Below are 23,163 nucleotides of genomic sequence, written 5' to 3'. Positions count from 1 at the left end.
TAAAACCCGTGAATGCTGGGTCCTAAAGTACTTGGGATACTCTTAACACTGTTGTTCTGATTAATACCTGCAGCTGAGTCTCATAATTGGTTGTTGAAACAGAATGCGAAATTCCACTCATATCACCTCGAAGACGTCCGTTGTTCCACAACTGAGCGTTATTAAAGGCAGTTTTTGCCGCGCACCACCACTACGTGGAACCAGCTGCTTACTGAAGTATTAACCGAACCAATTCAACTTATAAATAAAAACGAAAACCGAATATTTCAATTAGCAAGGCACGGTGAATAGAGATTATGCACTATATCACTGTGGGAAGAGCACGCCAACACATAGTATGACCTACTACGTGTTGTGTCAATCAAAATTGTGACAATAGTAGTTATAACATATTGAAATCACAATGCTAATTATTAATATCTAAAATGACATGTTCGTGTTGGTTTTTGTTTTGTAACAATACACAGTAGAAATGAAAATATTAACGCATTCAAAATAACGAACCATTCAACAATAGCTCGTTCGTATTTTTATATGTAGAGTAAATTACAGTTCTTTTAAAATGAAAATTTCACTGGCATGACTGATTGGCGTACAGATGCAGATACTTTTAATAAAAATCTAGTAGACTCACTTCACAAATGGTTCAAGTTCACAATTATTTTAGTTTTGTTACGTTAAAAATTAATTAAATAAATTCAGATAATATTACGTTTCAAAACTAGAGATTGAAATGGAATCCAAATCTATATTACTCAACTGACTCAACGGCGAATTTTGTAAACCGCTAAGTAAAAAATCGTGAATTGTATTATTAATTGTATTATTCAGCAGGTTTGAAAGTGGCACGCTCTATCCTCTCTGTTTATGATCACTACTTATAATCTAAAGCTCATTTTAGGCGTTTAAGTTAATATTTAACTTTCGAATTCTATAAAAGTAAACCTTCAGTCTGCTTAGATCACATAACCATTTTTATCACACACCAGCATAACCAGCGAAAGCCCAAATGTACAAACTTTATATAGAGTCTATATTAATTTACTGTATATATGTAAGCCGTGTGAAATCTTGGATTAACCCTTAGCAAATAACGTCGCCGCAAAACTTCACATTCCTTCAACCTTAAGAGGAAGCTTCGAGAAATTTGAAGAATATGAATGAATTGAATTGTGAATTTTATATTGCAATGCACTGGACAAATATCTACATTCCCTATTTCAAAATGAACATACCTTCAATATATTAAGGATATATATATATAGATAAATATAATAAATTAGTTAGGTTTTTTATTTGAAATAAATGTATAAATGTGTTCATAAGCTTTATGTATTTTTTTTTTTAATTTTACATTTTCGTTTAGTAGTAGCATTATTCGAGATTGTTGATTGACAATCAGTTATGCACTTTATCGTTCGTGTTTTCCCTGTTGCTTGATAAATTTTTAGCGTTAAGGCTGCCCATTGTCTCCCTAATCATTTATATTTTATTAATTTAAACCGTGTGTTTAAAGTTTAACGAACTTGTGATTAAAAAAATTGCTTTAGGTTTGTAAGTAATTTGAGGATAAATATTATTTATAATTTATAATTTTAAAAATCAAATTGACAGACGGCCAAAAATGTTAGTCGTCTTAGCAAATTTAAGTACGTTGCCGCCTAAACAGTGTAAGCTTCGCCTTAAGTATAAACTGTCTAATGAAACCTCGGTAATTAGTCGTAAGTAGGATTTGATAAATGAGCAAAAATTCCAACTCCTAAATTCAGTGCTATTGTAACAGAGATTTATACTCCTTTATAATTACTCTTTGATTAAACTTTGGGGCGAGGGATTTGGGCATAATTATAAAATTGTAACTTGAGAAAAAGTTTGACCGTAATATTGGCATTGAGGTTATACGGGTACGAAATATTTTCAACCCTCTGTTAATTAATGTATGAACAAGTTTTTATATTTGTGTTGAGTGCTTTAAAAATAATTTAAAAGTATTATTTTATGTTCACTTATCTTATAAACATACAAAGAAACTTAAACTTTATGTAAAACATATTTATGAAAGTTTTTATGTGTCATTCTTTTGTCTAAGCTATATAGCCTGGATATCCAGGGATTCGTAACATTGTTAGATTCTTAGGTCTCACCCATATATTAAGTTCCATAGTTATTTATTACATATAAATTTAAATACACAATTTCACAGTCCATATCATGAATAAGTAGTATATTACAAATTTAAACATTAGTTTTAACGCCAGTAATCCAGGACTTGTGGTTGAAAAGAAACAATTTTATCTGAATTTAGTTTGAAAACATTAGCATTATTCAAGGGAAAAATCGCAGGATGTAAAGAAAAATGTTAACTTCTGACGCAAAGTTGCACTCGCAACAAGGTTGGTCTTTTCTTTCAACTCCAAAACATGCTACAAATTTATTTAAAAAAAATCAGTGGCGCTACAACTTAATTAGGTTAGATTATTATACTTATTATTAGATTTCAGTATCTTTTTCATGATCATTTGTAAATAAAATAGGCAAAAGTAGGTAATCAGCTTTCTGTGCTTGACGCTCGCCAACGACTTCTTAGGTCTAAGGTAAGTCCATTGGGGCACAGCCGAGGATCGAACCTTAGGGATGAGAGTCACACGCTGAAGCCACTAAGCCAACACTGCTCTGCAGAAATCTCATTTACTTGTATTTAAACCCACTTAGTTATTTCAAATGCGTACACTTTAGACGATTTCAGAATTTTAATAATAATATTTTTTTTCATTATACTGTCGCTTAATTCGGCTTTGATTTAGGCCATCAGACTTACAAGTATAAACTTAATTAATTCTTAGTAATTTGAATAAAAATCGTACAATTGCTTTTAGTAAATATAGGATGTAGTCGGAAAACACATACAACTGTGAAAGCCGAGACAGAGGACACAACAGATTTTATTTTTCTTCGCATTTTTCCTGTTGTATTATTTTGATAGACATTATAGAACAACAATGGTATATTATTTATTGAAAAATGGTTGTAAGCATTCAGAACTTTAGATTTATTTATATCTGTGAACGAGCGTCTAAGCAATTCTTACTATTCTGAGCCTACCTACCTATTAGACCTACCTGCACTTTTGTATAAAATATTGTACATATTGTTAGAAACTAATATTTTTATTTTATACATCTCATTTTTAAATTGTTTAATAACACTATGTATCTAACCTACTCTAAAATTTCTCATCAGGTGAAAATTATTTGAGAAAGACATTCATAATCTGAACAAAGAAATCCCTAATGTATAAACATATAATATCTTTATTCATATAGGTAAATAAGTACACTTAAGAACGTCAGAAAAGAAGTTAAATTAATTGTATATTTACATTTAGTACCAGTTCAAGGGCGTAGAGCGGATAAGAAGAACTGGCAAGAAACTTTCCGCCACACTTTTTAATCGTCAAGTTTTGAGTCATACAAATTGTTTGAACTGGAGCAAATTTATGACCATTTGGATATTCGTCAAATTTATAAAAGGATTTATTGATTAATTTACGTTTGAATTTGAAGTTGGGCTTTGAATAAATTAAGATGTATATCATCCATAAATACGGTTAGCTTAAAGCATTATACAGAACTTTTAAAAGAACTGAATATTTTATACAAGATTTTATTTTTCTTATAAGCTTTCTAGGTAATGAATGAAACGTGATAGCGTTTCGAAATATAATTATATTGATTATTGATCACGTGTTTTAGACATTTCATATAACATTTTGAGATTACTCGACAGCGATATCAATACTCTAAAGCATTGTTTAGCAAATAGAGCTGGGAATTTCTTAAATAGGTGCTCAGCTGATATAAATGTCAAAATAACCTTCTATTTTTTGGTTATATATACCTCAATTGTAAAACAAAAAAACTTGGCGATTAAAAAGAGTGGCGGAGAGTTTATCGCCAGTTCTTCTCTTCCGATCTACGCCCTTAATTTGAGATGTGGCAGTAAATGTAAAATTAGAAACATTTCAAATTCATTTCTGTTTTTGACGTTCATAAGTGTACATTGTGTTACCAATATGAATAAATGATTTTTGACTTTGACATGAAATTCATAAAAATAAATAAATTAATAAATGCGGCTACAACTTTTTTAGGTTTGGGCCTCAGATTTCTTTATCTGCTTCATGATAATTTGATCCCTAATAGGCTAATAGGTGATCAGTCTTCTGAGCTTGACGCACGCTGTCGACTTTTTGGGTCTAAGGCAAGCTGGTTTCCTCACCATGTTTTCACCGTTCGAGCAAATGTTCATTGAGCACATAGAAAGAATGTCCATTGGTGCATAGCCAGTGATTGAACCTACGACCTCAGCGATGAGAGCCGCACGCTGAAGCCACTAGGCAAACACTGCTCAAATTAAACTATTACTTATGAAAATATCTGTCATTTTGTTTCTTAGACTAAAATTTTCTGAAATCAAAGCCAAGAGGGAGTGCGTAAGTGACAAGAGAAAGAGATAAGCTTGAAACCACATTTAGAACCGGAAATCAAATTTACTATTTGAAAATTTTAGAACACATTTAAAATTCAAAACTTTTTTATCACGGAATTAACTAATCCAGTGGAACTCTAAAAAAGCGTAAAAAATATCTTTAATAATTGTAGATTATTTTCATCAACTTGTTTGTTGAAGCTCTGTTCCATTAGCGGAACGACGTTAAAGACATCACGTTATGCAAACGCTGCATTCAATACTTTTGAAAGATTCTAAGAAAAATAAAAAGTTATATAAAATATTCCGGTTTTTTTTAAGTTTAATGATTTTAGATACGCTAATCGTATGATTAATATCTTCATTTTAAAATATAAATAAGATTAATCAATGGCGCTACAATCTTTTGTAGGTCTGGGCCTCACATTTCTATATCTGTATCATGATCATTGGTCAGTCTTTTAGGCAAGTAGGTAATCGGCCTCCTGTTCCTATCACACGCTGTTGACTTTTTGGGTCTAAGGCAATCCGGTTTCCTCAAGATGTTTATCCTCACCGTGTGAGTGGATGTTAAATGCATACATAGAAAGCAGGAATGAAACCTATGTAACGTAGTGTTAAACACCTTGCCGACCGCCTGGCGTAAGTTCTTGGAACTCGAGAGGGTGTCAATATCGTACCAAAGAGTCCATCTTACCAAGAGTTCTTACAGTGCAGGAATTGTCTCGGTTTTGGGCACACCAAAAACCGTTGCTCAGCCACAGCTAAATGCGCAACATACAAAGTCCATCACTTTATTGATATTCAAGAGAGCGGCCATAAGTGCCTGACACAATTTATATTCGGTATAAAGAACAGTTTCTGGGTTCTTTCTACTACATATATATAGTATAGTATACATACATATATATGTATGTATACTATAGAAGAAAGAGGGTAGACAAACAAAAAGTTTTACAGAGGTAAAAATCATTCTCACCTTTGAATGTGTGTACTTTGGAATTTGACATAACATGCCAAAGTTGTGGATCACCCGCAGATGGTGCTAACACCAAATGTTGTCCAGATGGCGCTAGCTGAAGTAAACGTGCGCCTGCGCCTGGTGTTGAACCACCCACAGACATGACTCGTACTGTTGATGCAATGGGTGGATGTAACCTGTGACCCAATAATAATGTTAAGAAAAACACTTTTTGAACGGATTAAAGCTATGTATTATTAAAACTTATAATTATTTACATAATTCTAAATTTTAAATTTGCGTGCTTTTCACGGTGACTGAAGACAAAAGGTGTTAAATGTCAAAAGTATCACAGCTGCAGAGAAAGTTGTTTTATCTGTATTTATTGCCCCGAAGTTGATATCGACTAAAAGATGACGGGTTTTTGCAAAAATGACTCACGGTGTCCTCTGTTTTCGCAGATTGTTTGTCTTAAAGTGTTTTCTTAATGTGTAAAAGCTATTTTAACAAAAGACAATACGATAATAATGTTTATAAATCAGGAAGCGTAAGTAGAAGTTTAAGAAGCATCTCCACTAAGACAATTTATTATTGAGAGTAAGAGACGAAGGAGAATATAAGAGTCAATATAGACAAATAGACAAATATATCCTATGATGACTAACAAATTAACATTGCCAGATCCTATAATTGGGATATGTACAGGCGTTGCAGCTCCTTACAACCGTTGTGTAAAACAAATCTTGACGATTGAAAAGAGTGGTGTAGAGTTTATTGCCAGTTCTTCTCTTCCGCTCTACGCCCTTGATTTGAAAACTGGCAGTAAATGTAAAATTAGAAGCATGCAATATACATTTCTGTTTTTGATGTTCATAAGTGTATATTGTGTTACCTATAAGAATAAATGATTTTTGAATTCGTATAACTATAACTAAAGTATAACAATTTCAATAGTAATATTATTACATTTAAATATTATATATCTAATATTTTAATTGCTTATAAGATCTATGTTCCGAATGAATATCATATTACAGGAAATAAACATTTTTTTAAATTTAAATACAGTAACTTATAACTACATAATAAAAGTTACACCATTTTTAAAAATGTAATTCAAAATTCTAACATACTACTCTTTTATACCATAGTAATTTAATACTGGTACAAAATGTCAGCGTTCTATTGAAATTCAACTCGGCAATCCCTTGTGATTTGTATTTCATTTGCTAATGTAATTTTTCCGACGTAATTGGATAATGGTATTTCATATAAACGTAGAAAAACGTTGACTTTTCGTCAAATTAAAGCTTTTAGGAAACTCGTTTCGCTATCTTATATGTTTGAACAACCCCGCAATAACGCTTGGGGTGGTGGCATTGATAAAATTTGAGCCAAGAAAATCATTGCGTAGCAACTGGAAACAATAATTATTCCGTGTATAGGATATTGTAATCGTGTATAATTACAGCTTAATCAGTGGCGCTACAATATTTATAAGTCTAGGCCTCACATTTTGTATTTGTTAAGTAAAGGTGGCAAGTAGGTAATCAGCCTGTGCCTGACACACGCCGTCGACTTTTTGGGTCTAAGACATGAAGGTTGTGTACTGTAGTGCTGTTTCAGGCAGTAAGGTAACCTAAGTGTCTGTATGTGGCAAAATTTTGCATATAGATTTTAAAATTCATTAATATTTCTTACCACCCATTCAGCGGAACAAGCAGTGGTTTGTCGTAACCATCACACCAAGCCATGGCCGCCGTCACCAACGTTGCCAGCACCCCACGACGAGCTACAGCTGGCCTCAACCAAGCTATTATCTAAAACAATTTTTTATTACATATATAACTATAACACTTTTCTGTCTATTTATTATCTATTGAAATCTAATTAAATATATTATTAAAAAAAAGGAACAAAGAAGGAAAACCCAATAACAACTCATTGAAGTTTTGTATTTCGTTAGGTGCGGAGTTACGTTCGTGCGTCACGCAAAAACCTTGTCAATATCAAGACGAGATCCGAGACGAGATTTAAACTGTAAATAATGAAAATTAAAATCTTATGTTGAAAAGTCCAAATGGATAAGAAAATGTAATGCGGGATTAGTTAACAACTAACTCTAGGAAGCATAGCGCAGTGAAGTGAGTGATCAACAACAAAATCTCATATTTTACAAAACAATAAATTATAATCAAATCTTGATTGTATATTGAATTAAACTACAAACAAGTTGTACATTATTAACGGACCGAATAAATTTGGAAGGTATTAGGGTCGTAAAATATCGTTAATTTATAATGAGCGCTTAGAAATCAAACCATTTGCCTTCAACCGCAGAGTAAACAAGCGGCGAACTTCCAGAGGGAATACCGAGGCTATCCCATTAAAAGGTAAACATTTTTCAGAATTTTCATTTATGCTTAAAGCTCCGAAAATTTTATTGCTGACAATTTATTCCTATTTATATAGAGCAATAATAATATTATACATTACAGTTTATTTATATGAGTTAAAGAAAACTTATTTATCAATATAACATTTATCAATTAGACTGCTAGAACTTATAGCTGGACTAGGTATACAGTTCAATTTTTTTTTCCATAAAATATTTATTTATTTTTGAAAAACATAATCCTGTCCTAACAAGTGACCCTAAATCGACAAGAATTCACAACAAATGAAAAAAATACACCAACCTCTTGGTTGGACAAAGATAATTTTATTACGTTTTTCTAATTTTATTTTGTGGATGCTTGCTTGCTTATGTTCTAATATAATTAATGTGTATGTGAGTAAATGTGATGTCATATTTTCTTGTATAATATTATGCATACACATGTTTTCAGAACTTACAAATTAATAAGAAATTAATTAGGAAAAACAAAATTTCGTAAAGAAAAATATACAAAGATGTATAGTACATACTATGGAAATGAAACAAATGAAAAATGATTATATTAAGCTATTATACAAAGGAGAGTTCAGATTTCGACCTTCCTATTAAGTCAAACAAATTACTTTGTATACGCGACAAAACATTAATAAAGGCGCATTGTATGGAAATAGCAATTAAATCTAAACTAACATTTCAAAGAAGATTTTTCGTTTGTCAAGGATAGGCATTAAATTTAAACTCTTTCAACAAATTAAAGCTATAACTGTGTTGTATTATCGCCACGTTACTATGGAATGAATGGGGGCGAATACGCTACAACCATTTTAGGTCTGGGCCTCAGATTTCTGTATCTGTTTTATGATCATTTGTTAATTGAATATGCAAGTGATCAGCCTTCTGTGCCTGACGCACGCCGTCGACTTTTTGGATCTAAGGCAAGTCGGTTTCCTCACGATGTTTTCTTTCACCGTTGCGAAAATAGAAAGAAATTCCATTGTTGGCAGATCCGGGGATCGCATCTACGACCTCAGGGATGAGGATCGTACGCTGAAGCCACTAGGCCAACACTGCTCTAATATTATTATATTACTAAATGTCTTATTAGACATTTGACATTTCTCATGGTCAAAGATCCTCAATTTACAGAGATGACGTTCACAAGACACTATCGGAGCCACGTCGGAGACACGACCCTCATCTGAATAATGCCTTCAACTTGTTGCATAGATTATATCCATAGATTATCTAGTCTACCCACTAAATTACTGGGGTGTCACGAGGGAGAGTATTGAGTCATCAAAGTATTACCAGGCTATACTTTTATAATGCAATGAAGATAGAAATATTTGACAGGTGTTTTTTGAAAAAAAATCCTTAGTAAGGTTCATATTTTGTGGAAATCATCACACTCCTGTGTGTACTACATTCTCTGCTAAAACTATTCGTCCTTCAACATGTACCTTAAACATTACAGGCCCTCGGGGTTCACAAAGCGATTTAAATTAAGAAGCACGCTCAACCACTGGGACGCTTACTCACCAATAAATCTTTATATGAAAAAAGGTAAAAAATACGGACGGGGAACACAGAGTACTAAAGTTATAAATAAGCATTGTACGATACGGACAGTGAGCTATGTGGTAATTTTGTTTAAAGGCCACCCGACGCTTCTTACAAAATTGAATTTATAATGGAAACGGCAATGTTTATGGATGTTCTACCCGCGTTATATTTTACGGCACTTTCATAGATATAGCTAAATTGATACTTAAATGTTAAAGTTTATAAATAATTATTTATTTATCTTATATATTTTTTATCTATATAGTAATAGCAATAATTAAAAATGGATAAACAAGAAATTACAACAAATTTAAAATTATTGTAAATATTGTATATTTGTGTGTTTGAAATAAATAGTTATGATTTATCTATTTTAAAACGTTGTGCTTATCTGTTTAATTCTTTTATTTTTATTATTAAAATCAGTTCTTTTCAAGCGGAAGGAAGGTTCGTAGCGCAATACCATGCCATGGTTAAGTAAAAACCTCAAGTCAAAATTATTAGGAGCTTTCAACAGAGCAAAATAACTTGACATAAATGCTGACTTGAAGGGATACATAAAAAAACAAAGACAAAGACAGATCAGCGAATGCGAAACAAAACACTTCAAAATATTTCTTTTATTTCAAGGGGAAAATATTTATTAGGTGACATCTGGACAGCAGATAACGAATGGGTGAACATGTCGGCCGGCGGAACTGGCGGCGACAGCGGAAATGAAGGCGGCTTTCACGGAACGCAGTACACCGTTGGTTTATTTATGTTCCCTTTTAATTGAATTAACGCTTAGTTAAATTGACTGAAATCTTTATCAAATTCAATCAATCTTGAATTTTCAACCCATTACCCGCTATCTATTAAAGTGCCTGTCACTCTAGGTGTCACTGTTCAAATAACCATGTCAATCTTCAAACAGTAATTGAATAAAAGCGTTACCAAAAACACTGTAAAATGTATTAACTTAGTGGGTGTGTTGGTGGTGAACCACCCATACATTAGAACACATGTATTGAATAATTAGAAATAATACAGTGTTTCGTTTAAGATAGTATATATGTCGTGTTATATATGTAACCGTAAAATTGTAAATACAGTAAGTTTGTAATCTATCTCGCGTGATTGTGAACTGTCGAAAGATTGTGAACCTCAACGTACTGCTTACAATTTAACGTATTATTATTCGGTAGATTGTAATCTATCGTAGTGAAACCGTCAAATTCCAATCTTAAGATTGTCAAATTGTCAACTTTCATCCGCAAAAATATTACCCTCATGCGCGTAAAGTTTCACTTCAATAATTAACCATCACGAAACCACCATGAAAAGAAAGATAACATTCCTAATTAAGAAAACACTTTTTAAACGGATTGAAGCTATGTATTATTATTATAAACTTATAATTATTTACATAATTTTAAATTTAATTTTTTTTTTCGACGTATCGCGTGCTTTACAGCTTGCGTGTTCACGATGACTGAAGACATGGGATTCCAAATTAAAACCCCGAGACAAACAATCCGCGAAAATAGAGGACACCGTGAGTCATTTTTGCAAAAACCCGTCATCTTTTAGTCGATATCGACTTCGGGGTAAAAAATACAGATAACACAACTTTCTCTACAGCTGTGATACTTTTGACATTCAACACCTTTTGTCCTCAGTCCCCGTGACCACGCACGCTGTAAAGCACGTGAAACGTCGAAAAAAATCTTAAAATTATGTAAATAATTAATTGCTTCAATCCGTTTAAAAATTATTTTCTTAATGTGTAAAAGCTATGTTAACAAAAGACAATACAACATTCCGAATGTTATCTTTCTTTTCAAAAATTCACGCTGCATCAAGTGCTATCTACAACTTATTCGTTAACAGCTAATTTAATTAAAAAAGGACCTTTTACTTCTCGAAAGCTCGATTAAATCTGATAAGATTCCATTAAGCTCCAGTACAAACAGATAAGGGTCGACCATTTAGCTCAATTAAATGTAGGTATATGTCATTAAGTAGTATTATTTTAATTTACGTAAGTACAATATTCAACTTGAATACAACATAATAACAAGTTTAAGGAATTAAATATTATGTCACTATCTGGTCAAGATATTTCAAGCCTTGTTGTAAAAAAAATATAAACGATTTTAGAACAGATGGTGACTTTAAGAGTCTTAATGCCGTTGAAGCCAGAATTTGTCGTAACCCCAGAAAAAAATCTTATCGCGAGTAATGAAGATTCCCGCTAGGCCTCTGTCGATATAAAGGTGAAAAACACCTGCGTCGGTGATGGTTTTGTGGGGCGTCATCAAGGAGTCACAAAACTATTTTTTTGTGAAAAAGAAGCAAAAACTTCATATAAGGAAGAACAATATAAACAAATGGTGACTTTCACCAGTATAATACTCGAAACAGAACTAAGCATACGACCAACCAGGCTTCAGAAGATAAACCACTTCTTATATGGAAATTGTATTATTTTATTACTTTCTACAACAAATTTCGAAACGAAATTAGCGTATTATCAATGAATAAATTCTAAACTCTCGTTAAACGTAAATTAATCAATAAAGCTTTTTATAAATTTGATTATTTCTTAATCCTTGGAATTGATTTGCTCCAGTTTAAATATATATGGCTGCTCTGCTTGAGAAACCATTGGTATGACTCAAAACATCGCTATTAAAAGCGCGGCGGAGAGTTTCATGCCAGTCCTTCTTACCCGCTCCACGCCCTTGACTTGCGAACTGGTAGTAAATGTAAATTAAAAATCAATTTAACATCTTTTCTATTGACGTTCATAAGTACTTGAAATATGAATAAAGTTATCTTGAGTTTGAGTCAATATTTAAACGGGAATGATTTAATTATTAATATAATGTGTCCCTCAGCTGTGGCCAGAGACTGCCACATGAAGTCGATAGACTCTTATTTAAGCTTAGAAATATTGCCAGTTTTATCAAAATAGCGTTCGATATGAAATGTGGAATATACCAATCCCAAAATAAAATTACTGCCAGCCTGCCAATTAAGACACGACAAACATAATTACGTCTTCTTTTTCGCATTTTGAAACTAGTACTAATTTTCATTCAAATTCAAAAACAACGGGTATATACAAAATTGTACAAGAAAATATGTTCACAAGTTTTGCACACATATACATAAATTATATTTGAACATAAGCCTGCTAGCAACGGACAAAATTCGCCATCAAAAAAACAAACAAGAAATAATAATAACATTGTTTGAGTACGTCTAAAATTTAATTTTATGTCTTTAACTTTCCTCCACTATCTAGTTCTTATTCTAAGGGTTAGAACCTATTGAAATATTTTCCATGTTTTGTCCACCATTCGATTTTGCACAATAAACAAGATTATTCTTATGACGATGAGAATCCTCGTAAAAAACCGGACATCAATGTCATGCTCGGTTCAGATGGATTATCTAGGAAGGTTGTTAGAGGTTGTAGCGTTTTTATTTTTATATGTTGTACAATGTTCGCTTTAGACACAATAATATAAGTGTAATGTGAGTATTATTGAGTAAATTTACAGTCGAAAAAACTGTACGATACATAATTTCAACTTTACATATTTAGCGGCCTAATATAAAATAGACACATTAATATCACTTTATAATACCGAAATTATTAAAATTTGTTTCACAAGAAGTTTTTAATGAAATCTTTAATCAAATTAGTTTGGATACTTTGATTGACGCAGTTTAACTACAAAGTTTTAATCAATTAAATTTCCAAACTCAAGTCAAGCTACCAAGTCGTTTAAATTACTTAAAGCTACAAGTTTCAATTGAATATGTTAACATACTGCTAAGACTTATTTGACACTTAAGGAATTTGATAAATATTGAAATGAGTAAGAACCATTGAAAAAAAACTTGAAAAAGTTGTGACTGTCGTTTTCTGCTTAATCAGTTGAGTGATTACATATGACACAAACGACTAAAGTTTGACTATTACTTGACTATTCAAAAACATTAGTGAAGTATTCATTCGTTCTCGAGATACCCATATAAAATTCAAAATAACTAATTAAAACTTAAGATTTAGAGCCTTTAAACACGGACGGAAGAACAGAAAGAGAAAAAAAACTCTCCGCTACACCTTTTAATGAGTATTTTGTTTGGTGCGTGTAAGCGGACTTTATTCTAATGTACAATGATTCATCGAAAAATTTTTTGTTAATTCATGATTATAATAAGTTATCCTCCGAACATATTTATTTATTTATATATAAGCTTACGGCCAAATGTCAACTAAACATGACTATAATACGATTAAGTAATTTATAAAATTAACAGATAACCTTTTGCTATCTATTAATATTTTCTATGTATGTTTTTAAATCATAGTATAATATAATACGCTTCATAAATAGGTAGCTTACTGGCAAAGAGTCGAAAAAACTATTTCATCTCTAACCCATCTTTTTTGTTTACGTACGTAGATTAATAATTATTTTGGCCATCTACTGGCCTAGATGGTCTTTGTTTCACGGTTATTTGCTTAGAGTCCAACCGATTGCACTCTATTAATATTATGATTGGATCCTCTGAGATACACTAGATATAATTTACATAAGGCTTTTGGAATTAATTGAATACATCCATATTTTATTTAGTAGTCCATCGTCCAGCATTAAGTTATTTGTTAACCCTTCGATGTTAGTATACAGAAATATAGTTCAATTAAAATAATTAAATAAAAAGGAGTGCAGCTTATCGCTTTCGAGCGATAACGTCCAGGCAATCACTATGAGAAAAACAATTTAGATAAAGTGAGCGCAATAAGTGAAAAACCACATAAGACACAATTTTATTACTATTACTATAGATACCGGCAAACTTCTTGAGCATTAAACAAGGGAGTGGGGGAAAGTTTGCGCATCGTACACAGCGCTGGACACAACTGATTTACCAATCACGCGATCGAAACGTCACTCTCCCACTGCAGCGCACCACCGACCTCCCAAGTGATACATAAAAATCGCTTCTAGGCAAACCATTTATTCAAGATGTTTGCCGGGATCTATACTTACTAATTATTTAGACAAAAGGATATTTAGGATGAAACAGGATGGTGTTTTACTAAATGAGAGGTTTAAAGTAGTGTCTGATATATTTGAATCTGCCGGAGTTGTAGTTTGTTAGCTCGCGTATGACTCCATGGCTAGAAACTAGTACTCAAAAAGCGTTAACAGTATTTTACATGAAAAAAATAAAGTGAAATCTCTATAACTCGAACCTCGAAAGTCGAAATCCTTAGTAAGTCGAGTAAAATTGCCATTTCCTTCCGCTTAACATACACGGTATCATTTCATTAAATTTATATTAATTTAGTTAATGATTTATTTATGGTTAACACAGATAATTCCCGGAGAGGTCTAGATGAAAAACGATAACATTATTTAGTATCAAATGCTGTCTGTTCTATAATATTTTCATATATTTTTTATTTTTATGCAACTACTAAATCCGTTGATATTGTAAAAATATTTTTATAATATCGTAATTAATACGTTACGTACGCCAATCCATTGGGATATTGCTATTATAATTGCGATTTTTTTAAAATATATTGTTTCACAGACAGAAGGATCTTTGGCTACGTAATTCCAATAAATTCTTAGTTCCAACAATCTGTTCCTAACTTCTCAATATCAAAATGAGCCGTACAAGTTTGTGCCAAAGCAAACAATAGAAAAAAGAAACGTTTTGAAATCCCTTTGATTGTATCCTTGATTGTGTTGTGTTGTGAGCCTCGGGGCTAACATAACATACGGCTAAAGTTTCTGTTTTAGGCAAAGTAAAAACCTGCTTTTGAAAATGTAACTTGGATACGTTCAAAGAATTTTAGTTCGACATTTATATATTGTTAAGTCAAGTCCCCAAGTATATTTCAATTTGATGTTTAATAATTAGATTTTTTAACAAACGATCACATTTTCGTGTAATTATTGTTTTCTGTAAATGCAAAAACTTAAAAGCAGATTCACTCGGCGCTATCAATTGTTTCAATTATGATAGTAAACCAAAAAATTTCATACGCTACATACTCTTTTAAACAAAATCACCAAACAAAACAAAATGTCTAGTTAGTAAACTGTCAAAGTGACAGCTGACATATCGCGTGACATGCGATTAGGACAGCTTAGAGAGTGCTCACAATAAATTACTAACCTGTGCTCCCAATTGCATAGGGTCCCTCGTAAGTATGTCGCTGGCTTTCCTAACAGCTCCATACACCAACTCTACATCACGGTCCAGTATGTAACATCTCACGTGTTCCAATATACAACGAAGGTATGATATTGTTACTGTTTGTACCTGGGAAAAAAAATATTATTTTATTTTCGCTCTCAATTATTTCTTAGTGCCGTTTATTATTTTCTGATAGATTATTGAATAATACAATGATCACCATGAAATTTTTGGTGAATATGTATATAATTGTTTTCATTAACTAAATCACATTTTAACACTTAAGTATATGAAAAAGATTGTTAATCTTACCGCCGCTAGTAAAAAGTCAAAGTTGCAGACAGTCAAATCCTTTAGTTTTGTAAAGTCTCCAGCTAAAAGTAGATGGAGCCATGATTCCTCCACATGACGCTGAGTAAAAGCCGCCGCAGTGCGACTAGCTGAATGGAATGGAGTCGAGTCCAGGAGCGCGTCATCATCCTCCACACAACCTGCAAGGCAATGTTTAGGGTCTGTTTAGAACTAAGGAAAGAGTCAAACAAAGTGCAAAAATTCCTCCGGCAACGCACACGCGAGCCCTCTGGCATTGAGAGTGTCCACGAGCGGCAGTATCGCTCAACATCAGGTGAGCCGCCTGCCAGTCACAATTTTTTATTTTATAGAACAGGGGTCATTTCTATAAAATAAAAAATTGTGAAAAAAGTAGTATATAATTTGTATATAAGCCAAGGATACCTTTTTACAAATGCTGTCAGTTTAATTATATTTCCGGAGACAAAAGTATCATTTGGGTACCAACTGTGGTTTTTACAATATCCGTTACTCCTTTTTGGACAAGACAATTTGTCTCGTTTTGACAAAAGTAATTTATGTTTTCATATAAGGGACAGACCTTTTTTTGTTAAGATTTATGTTCGTAGCATATTCATAGACTTACCAGGCTCCTGCGTTTCAGATGTGTCTGTATCATCAGGGTCACACAGAAAACTTGCAAAGTGCAAAGCAGCTAAGTCTGAATGTGCATCCCGCAGGGCACTTTGGACTCGTACATATCGCCGTCTCGCTCTTGCACTTGCGGAAGCGGCTCGCCACCGCCATGTACTGCGGCCCGATACCACATTTTCGCTGATCAACGATTCTAAAGACATAAACTTGTATTAAGAAGGGTTTGAAAAGCAATCGATAGGGCTTCGATAAATCTTAGTATATATTATAAAAATACTAACTCAAACACAAAACAATATAATATATAATCTAATCATATTTTCTTTACGTAAATAACTAATTTTAATACTTTCCGCAAATAAGTAATATGTATTAGTTTTAAAAATGGACCAAAACCATCCAGATCCCAATGAACCCATATTGATGGTCCCTAATTCCTGATCGAATAATGGTAAAAAAATTGAATCAATTCCTTCCAACTGTTTGTTTTATTTATTATATGTATAAATGACCATCGTAAATTTAATTATTTATAAATATAATTGCTCTCAAATCTATATTTATAAATATATTTTTATAGTTTTAAAGGTTGGTTTTTATGAGAGTGCTTAAAGAACAACTTCCTTCAATGGTCGTCTCCAGTTTACACTTAGAAGTACGTATTTATCATAGCGCCTTCCCCACTAGACATTTATTACAAATATTTATAAGTACATGTTTTTCATGTCTGGCATACAAATGAATATAACAATATATTCAACTTAATCCACTGAATATAACTCGTTAAATTGGAAATAACACAATTGAAAATACAATCAATTGGAAATTTCATTTCATTTAGTCTGATTCAATAACATTTAAATCCTGTTTGTACCAATAATATTAATTCCCAATTTGTATTTAAAAAAAATAATTAACACCATTTGTGTTTAAAATGATTATAGTAGATTGCTTTATCGAATGAAAATGAGAGCTGTTTCTAACAGCTGGATTCATATATTCCTAACATTTCGAACATAGAAATGTTTATGGTATACCGTCTATATAAACATAATCAGGAAGAAAACCAGGCTGCCTTTATGTCTGGAACCTGGTCCTGGAAGAAAGCGTCTGGAGCGAACAATCAGTTTCTCCAAGTTCTCATCGCCTCTGCGCATGGAAACAAGCATCTAGCATGCTTATTTGAAGAAACTCGAATTGTTTGATAGATTAACTTGTAGCACAATACTAGTGACCTGCATGAATTGCATGTCTTGCACATGAAGAAAATAAATAAATTGTAATTAATTTTTTTATTAACGAAACTGTGTTTCAGGAAAGGAATGAATACTTACTCAACATCATATATTTAGCGACACACAAAGTTGAAAAGTTAAAGTTCGCGTCCTTGAGTGTAATAACAGCCTCGCTGTTACTCGTAGGCATCAAAAGTTCCAACAACTCGAGCTCCGTGAGACCAAACTCCGAACAAGTTATGTAACCTGAGAAACAAACGAATGAACTTTGGTAATTCCTACTGATAGTTTACGAGTACAATATTAATAATATAAGTAACTGTGGCCTTAGGGATACAAATGTAAAATAAAATGTAAATAATACGGTACTATTTTCATGACCGCTTATATTAAGTATAATTAAAATAAGAGGATTGCTGATGAATGGGTGTTAGGTGCGATTTTTGTGTCATCAAGGGAGTCGGTACGGAATTAGTTTAAGTAATTAAATATTATGACACTATCTGGTCCATATAATCTTGAAGGCTTGTTTAAAAAAAAAACATTTAAAAACAATTTGTGAATTTCACCAGTAGAATACTCGTAACGGAACAAATCTAAGCGTACTACCAACCAGGCTCCATATGGTAAACCATTCTTTATATGGAAATTGTATTCGTTTTTACAACAAACATTCAAGCAAAGTTAGAGATATATTACTGAATAAATTTAAAAATCTCGTTAAACGTAAATTAATCAATAAAGCTTTTTATAAATTAGACGATAATTTCAATGATCCTAATCCTTGGAATTGATTTGATTCAGTTCAAATAATTATGGATGCTATTTTTATGCTACCGTTAATTCATAAATAACCTACACGACGGGAATACGGTTCACTAACTACGCTTATTAATTTCATAATATTTAAGTATGGACTAACGAAATAATCACCTGCCAGTTTACTGAACGCCTTAGCTCCGAACATAGCTTCTAAATTATCAAAGGCACTATCAATATATTCCCCGGAGCTATCATTTTCCGGCATATCCTCGATCGTTTCCAGCAGGTAATAACAGCTTTGCACCTTGAATTTCTCCTTCTGAGCTGGAGTTAGTTGCAATTGATCTAATGATACAGCACTAGTGCAGATTAAAAAAACGTTTCTCGGTAAGGACATTGGAAGCCATGAGAGGCCGGTAACAATGTCACATTCCAGGGGATTCACTCTATGTACATTGTCAATAAATATTAGCAATATTTGGTTTTCCATTTCCTCGCAGCGCTTGAGCAAACCTTGGAACCAATTATTTATGTACAACGGGTCGAAACTTGCGTCTTTCGGCAAGTAGCCCTCTGGAATGTTTAGAATAATAGACACTTGTTGGCACATAACTCTCAGAAGTTCTAAGTTGTATGCGGATCGTGGCGTTGATGCTGAGAATCGTATTATCCTTAAAACTGGTTTTGGAAATATCTCCTCGCATTTGTAGTATAAATGCGTTAATAATGTACTTTTCCCAGACGCATCTGGTCCGTGTATAAGTACGGGTGGGTGTCTTGATTTTTTTTCGTAGTTCTCTTTTGCATTGCTTAGTATGCTTTCAGCTACTTCTTCTATGTGTTTAACTGTAAGTTGATATTTCTGATGTTGTTCTAAACATATCCTTAGATGTGTTATGTGTTCCAAAAAAACTTCCTAAAAAAGTAGGACTGATAAAATGTTTTGTAATTTTAATAAAGGTAAAATAATTAGGGCAAAATGGTTAAAAATATAATAAAATCAACTTTTTCATTTAGAACTTTTCAGTAAAAGTAATACAATTATATTAAAAAGTTATATTCATATAGATTTTAATATATTCATAAACAAATTATAAATCTTGGAAGTAGTCTTAACGAAGTTATTAAAAACGTTATTCAGTCTAAAAGGCTTAAAAAGAAAGAAAACACTGTATCTTACTTGAACAGTCTTCTTTCTCCCCTTTCCCTGATCAGGTTCTGTGCTAAGGCTTTCATCAATCAGGCCACTGACTGCATCCTGCAGCTTTTGCCTGAATGGCGTTAATTTCTCTTCACTGTCTGATGCTGCATCCGTTCTTGACGAATCCGCTGATGAAGGTCTATTTATACAAAATAAATATTACATTAGAACGTATAGAGTTCATATATTCTATTTTGTTATTTATTTACTATCAACCAAATGGATTGCCATTTTGATGCATATAATGCAGGATCTTCACTTAAAGGTGTTTAGTGTTGTTATATTTTTATAAGCGTGAAAGTAATATATTTTAAAAACACACATAATAAGTTAGACTATAATAAAACATAACATAAAAGAGACATTATATTATTCGTCTTAATAAAATGCCCACGCAAGGTTTCTATAGATAAAAAAAATATTGACCCTGTTTCGTACTTTAAATGATTATATCATGTATAATATTAATCTATAAACTTAAATAACTGTGAAATAAGAAAAGTTCATATTCCATTTTCAAACAGTAAAAGCACGTAAAGACTATAATACTTACTCGAGATAAATAACATGAGTTTCGGGTAGAACATCTTCAATCCTCTTTTGAAGAGCTTTTAACCGAGAATGTGCTATAATTGTTAATTTACTATCATCCGGTTCCAACGCGGAAAGTTCTCTATGCGCAACTATTAAACCTTTTGGGTGTTTACCCGTGTTAAGCAGGTCTGTAACAAAGTTTTAACATAAACTTGAAAGTTTTCGTTAATATGATGAAGTTTGTGTACTCTTCATCCAAACCGGAGATTTTATATACCTTATATATTTAGATAATAATAAATACCGGATATCCAGTGTTAAAGGTACACTGCCACAATGACCAAACATTATAAATAAGAACCGGAATAAAGAAGAATTTTCCATATACATACAATAATGGCTAATAAAAACGAATTCAAATGTTTATATAATGTATTTATATTATAATATTATTAATATTATAAGTTTTTGTACTTAGACTATCTTTTTATTAGCTACATACCAATATAGGGAATATTTTGCTATGCTAGAACAGCGAACAGAGACTTTTCTCTTTATCAGAGTAAAAAATAAATAAAACAAAGTAATAATAATAAGAAACGGCTCAAATATGATGAGTCTTTCCTCCAACTGTGCTCCCTCTGGAGTAGAAGCTCTTGGGCCGTGGGGTTCACGAGCTCTAATTAATGATTGGTGGCGCCTGGTGATGATGATGAGAGGGTACCGGTGACCCCAGAGCTGGTGATTTCCTCGCCCAAAGAATAAGTATCGTGATACAGCGAGAAAATGCTGCTTAAAGGTATATCGGGACAAATCTTTATTGTAAATACAGTATAAAAGTACGTATATCAAAAAAAAAGTTTTTTTTCTTCATATTATACCAATTTTTCCAGAAAAACGTCTACGAGTTGTTTAGGAACATATTTTGCGATTAGTTAATTAGTGTTAATGCACTTTAGTATCAAGTGCTAAACAGTGAGTGAAAAAATAGAACACAAGAACAGAGTGTCTTCTTTTTAAAAGAGACTGTAAGTAGTGTTATTGGACACTTCCTTATGTTAAAAGGCCTTTTTAGCCAATTAGGTTAGACTTAAATTACTTATTAGTCTTAAGTTAGGCTATATCGTTATTATCGTAAGTTCCATAATATCGTAGTAAAGACACATGTAAAAAAAACATATTTATTATATTTTATTTTTATATATATAGATAAAATTTGATCAATAAGTTTTGCTAAAGGTTAATCGAATTGAACTCAATACAATTTCCTAATTAATTTATTGATCTATTTATACATAGTGTATTGAAATACAAAGAAGTTTTAACGATTTTTCTTAATGTAGTAAACATTTTCAATTAGCTATCATGTCTATGAAACAAAGTTATATAATAATTGTCTTTAGCCTATTAGAAAAACCATTCTGTTTGGGATAACTTATTGTATGGTAGGATGATATATGTACCAATAAATATGGCGCTTTTAATAATATTATTATTATATGGCTATGTAACTCGTTAGTTAACGTAAAAAAAGGAAACAGTTCCCATTCAAGTGGCTTTTTACGTTCAAATCAATCAATGAAATTTGGTATTATTCGTCTACAACTATGATATTGATTTAATTAAACATTTAAAAAGTAAATTAAATCACGTCAAAACGTTGTGAATATAGATTAATTCGTTACAACGTTGATGAGGAAACATTTTATATTTTAATCGTCCAACAAATTCCTGTAATCAACAGGTGCGATGGATCGGACGATATTTTACCCGCTTCCAAAGAATTATGTTGCTCTTTTTGAAGTTCCATGAAATACAGTACAAAGAAAATAATTTCGATTCTGTGCAATTTACTTTTTACGGCATTCAATACGTTTTTTAAATTGAACTTTCGAATTTATTACCAGTTTGGTAATTTACAATTGATTGCCTAATATATAAAATACAAAACTGAGTTTTTGCATAGTTAATGTTGATGTGATGAACATGAAACGACTACGAGTCTTGTTGGTAGGAACATGATAGGTTATGTTTCTGTTCTTTGAGTATCAATCATAAAAATACCATATATTAATAACAACCTTTTTGTACTATATAACAGAGCCTACCAGGCTACGCGTGCGATTCTCATTCAAATATACGATCTCAGTCGTGTGTTCGAATCACGTACTATCAATGGAAAATGTATTTCTATTTGCGTAATTGGCACTTGCTTCAACCATGAGGAAACTATCATGCCGCAGCCTGTTACACAGAAGGCTATCACATCTACTAGTCAATAATATAAAATTTATCGATGAAACGAACTTAAAATCTAAGATCCATTTAGGTTTGTAGTTGTAGTATTATCAATAATTGTGTAATAGTTTTCCTTTCATCACCTGGAATATGTTGCAACTAGCGGCCTACTAGACATATCATTTTGTATTATATACAACTACGAGTAAATAAAACTACTTGAATAATAAAAGATATTACCTAGAGCAAGCTCGCACTGTATTTCAACAGGGCTTCGCAATAAATCTGCAACATCTAGGCCACTGTCATGCGCTTCTAGTACTAGTGAATTAAATGCTTTCTGAACAGCTGAGAGACGCTGTCTCTCCTCTTCTCTTTCCAATAAGTTGCTGTACCTGTCATGAAATTCAAAGAATATAATTCTACAGTCTTTTATGCGTGGAAATAGTCTTTGGCGGAACGCGAACTTATAAGATTGCGCCTAAACATGTACATGTAGAAACGTAAGTAACTAATAATTATACATTGTTTTTATAATTTAAATGTTTGAAACAATCGCGTGGTAGACACAATTAAAGTATTGTTAATAACATCTTTTTTAATGTAACTGGAGGATAACGGG

At 32.2% G+C, this 23,163-nt stretch overlaps 1 protein-coding gene across 2 annotated transcripts in view; it reads right to left on the bottom strand.

The window, feature by feature from the left end:
* Positions 1–23,163, bottom strand: part of LOC123708577 (protein qui-1) — a 101,482-nt gene that overhangs the window by 28,165 nt on the left and 50,154 nt on the right. For both annotated transcript variants that reach the window (XM_045659353.1, XM_045659354.1), the window contains exons 6-15: positions 22,782–22,936; positions 20,323–20,491; positions 19,749–19,908; positions 18,740–19,484; positions 17,906–18,052; positions 16,564–16,764; positions 15,939–16,117; positions 15,606–15,752; positions 7,151–7,269; positions 5,468–5,646 (exon numbers count right to left, since the gene is read on the bottom strand). In XM_045659353.1, the coding sequence (XP_045515309.1) occupies positions 5,468–5,646; positions 7,151–7,269; positions 15,606–15,752; positions 15,939–16,117; positions 16,564–16,764; positions 17,906–18,052; positions 18,740–19,484; positions 19,749–19,908; positions 20,323–20,491; positions 22,782–22,936 (2,201 nt within the window). The remainder of the gene's footprint in view (positions 1–5,467; positions 5,647–7,150; positions 7,270–15,605; positions 15,753–15,938; positions 16,118–16,563; positions 16,765–17,905; positions 18,053–18,739; positions 19,485–19,748; positions 19,909–20,322; positions 20,492–22,781; positions 22,937–23,163) is intronic.

This window comes from Pieris brassicae, chromosome 4, assembly GCF_905147105.1.
Source record: "Pieris brassicae chromosome 4, ilPieBrab1.1, whole genome shotgun sequence".
NCBI lineage: Eukaryota > Metazoa > Arthropoda > Insecta > Lepidoptera > Pieridae > Pieris > Pieris brassicae.
This window is presented reverse-complemented; position numbering and strand designations above follow the sequence as displayed.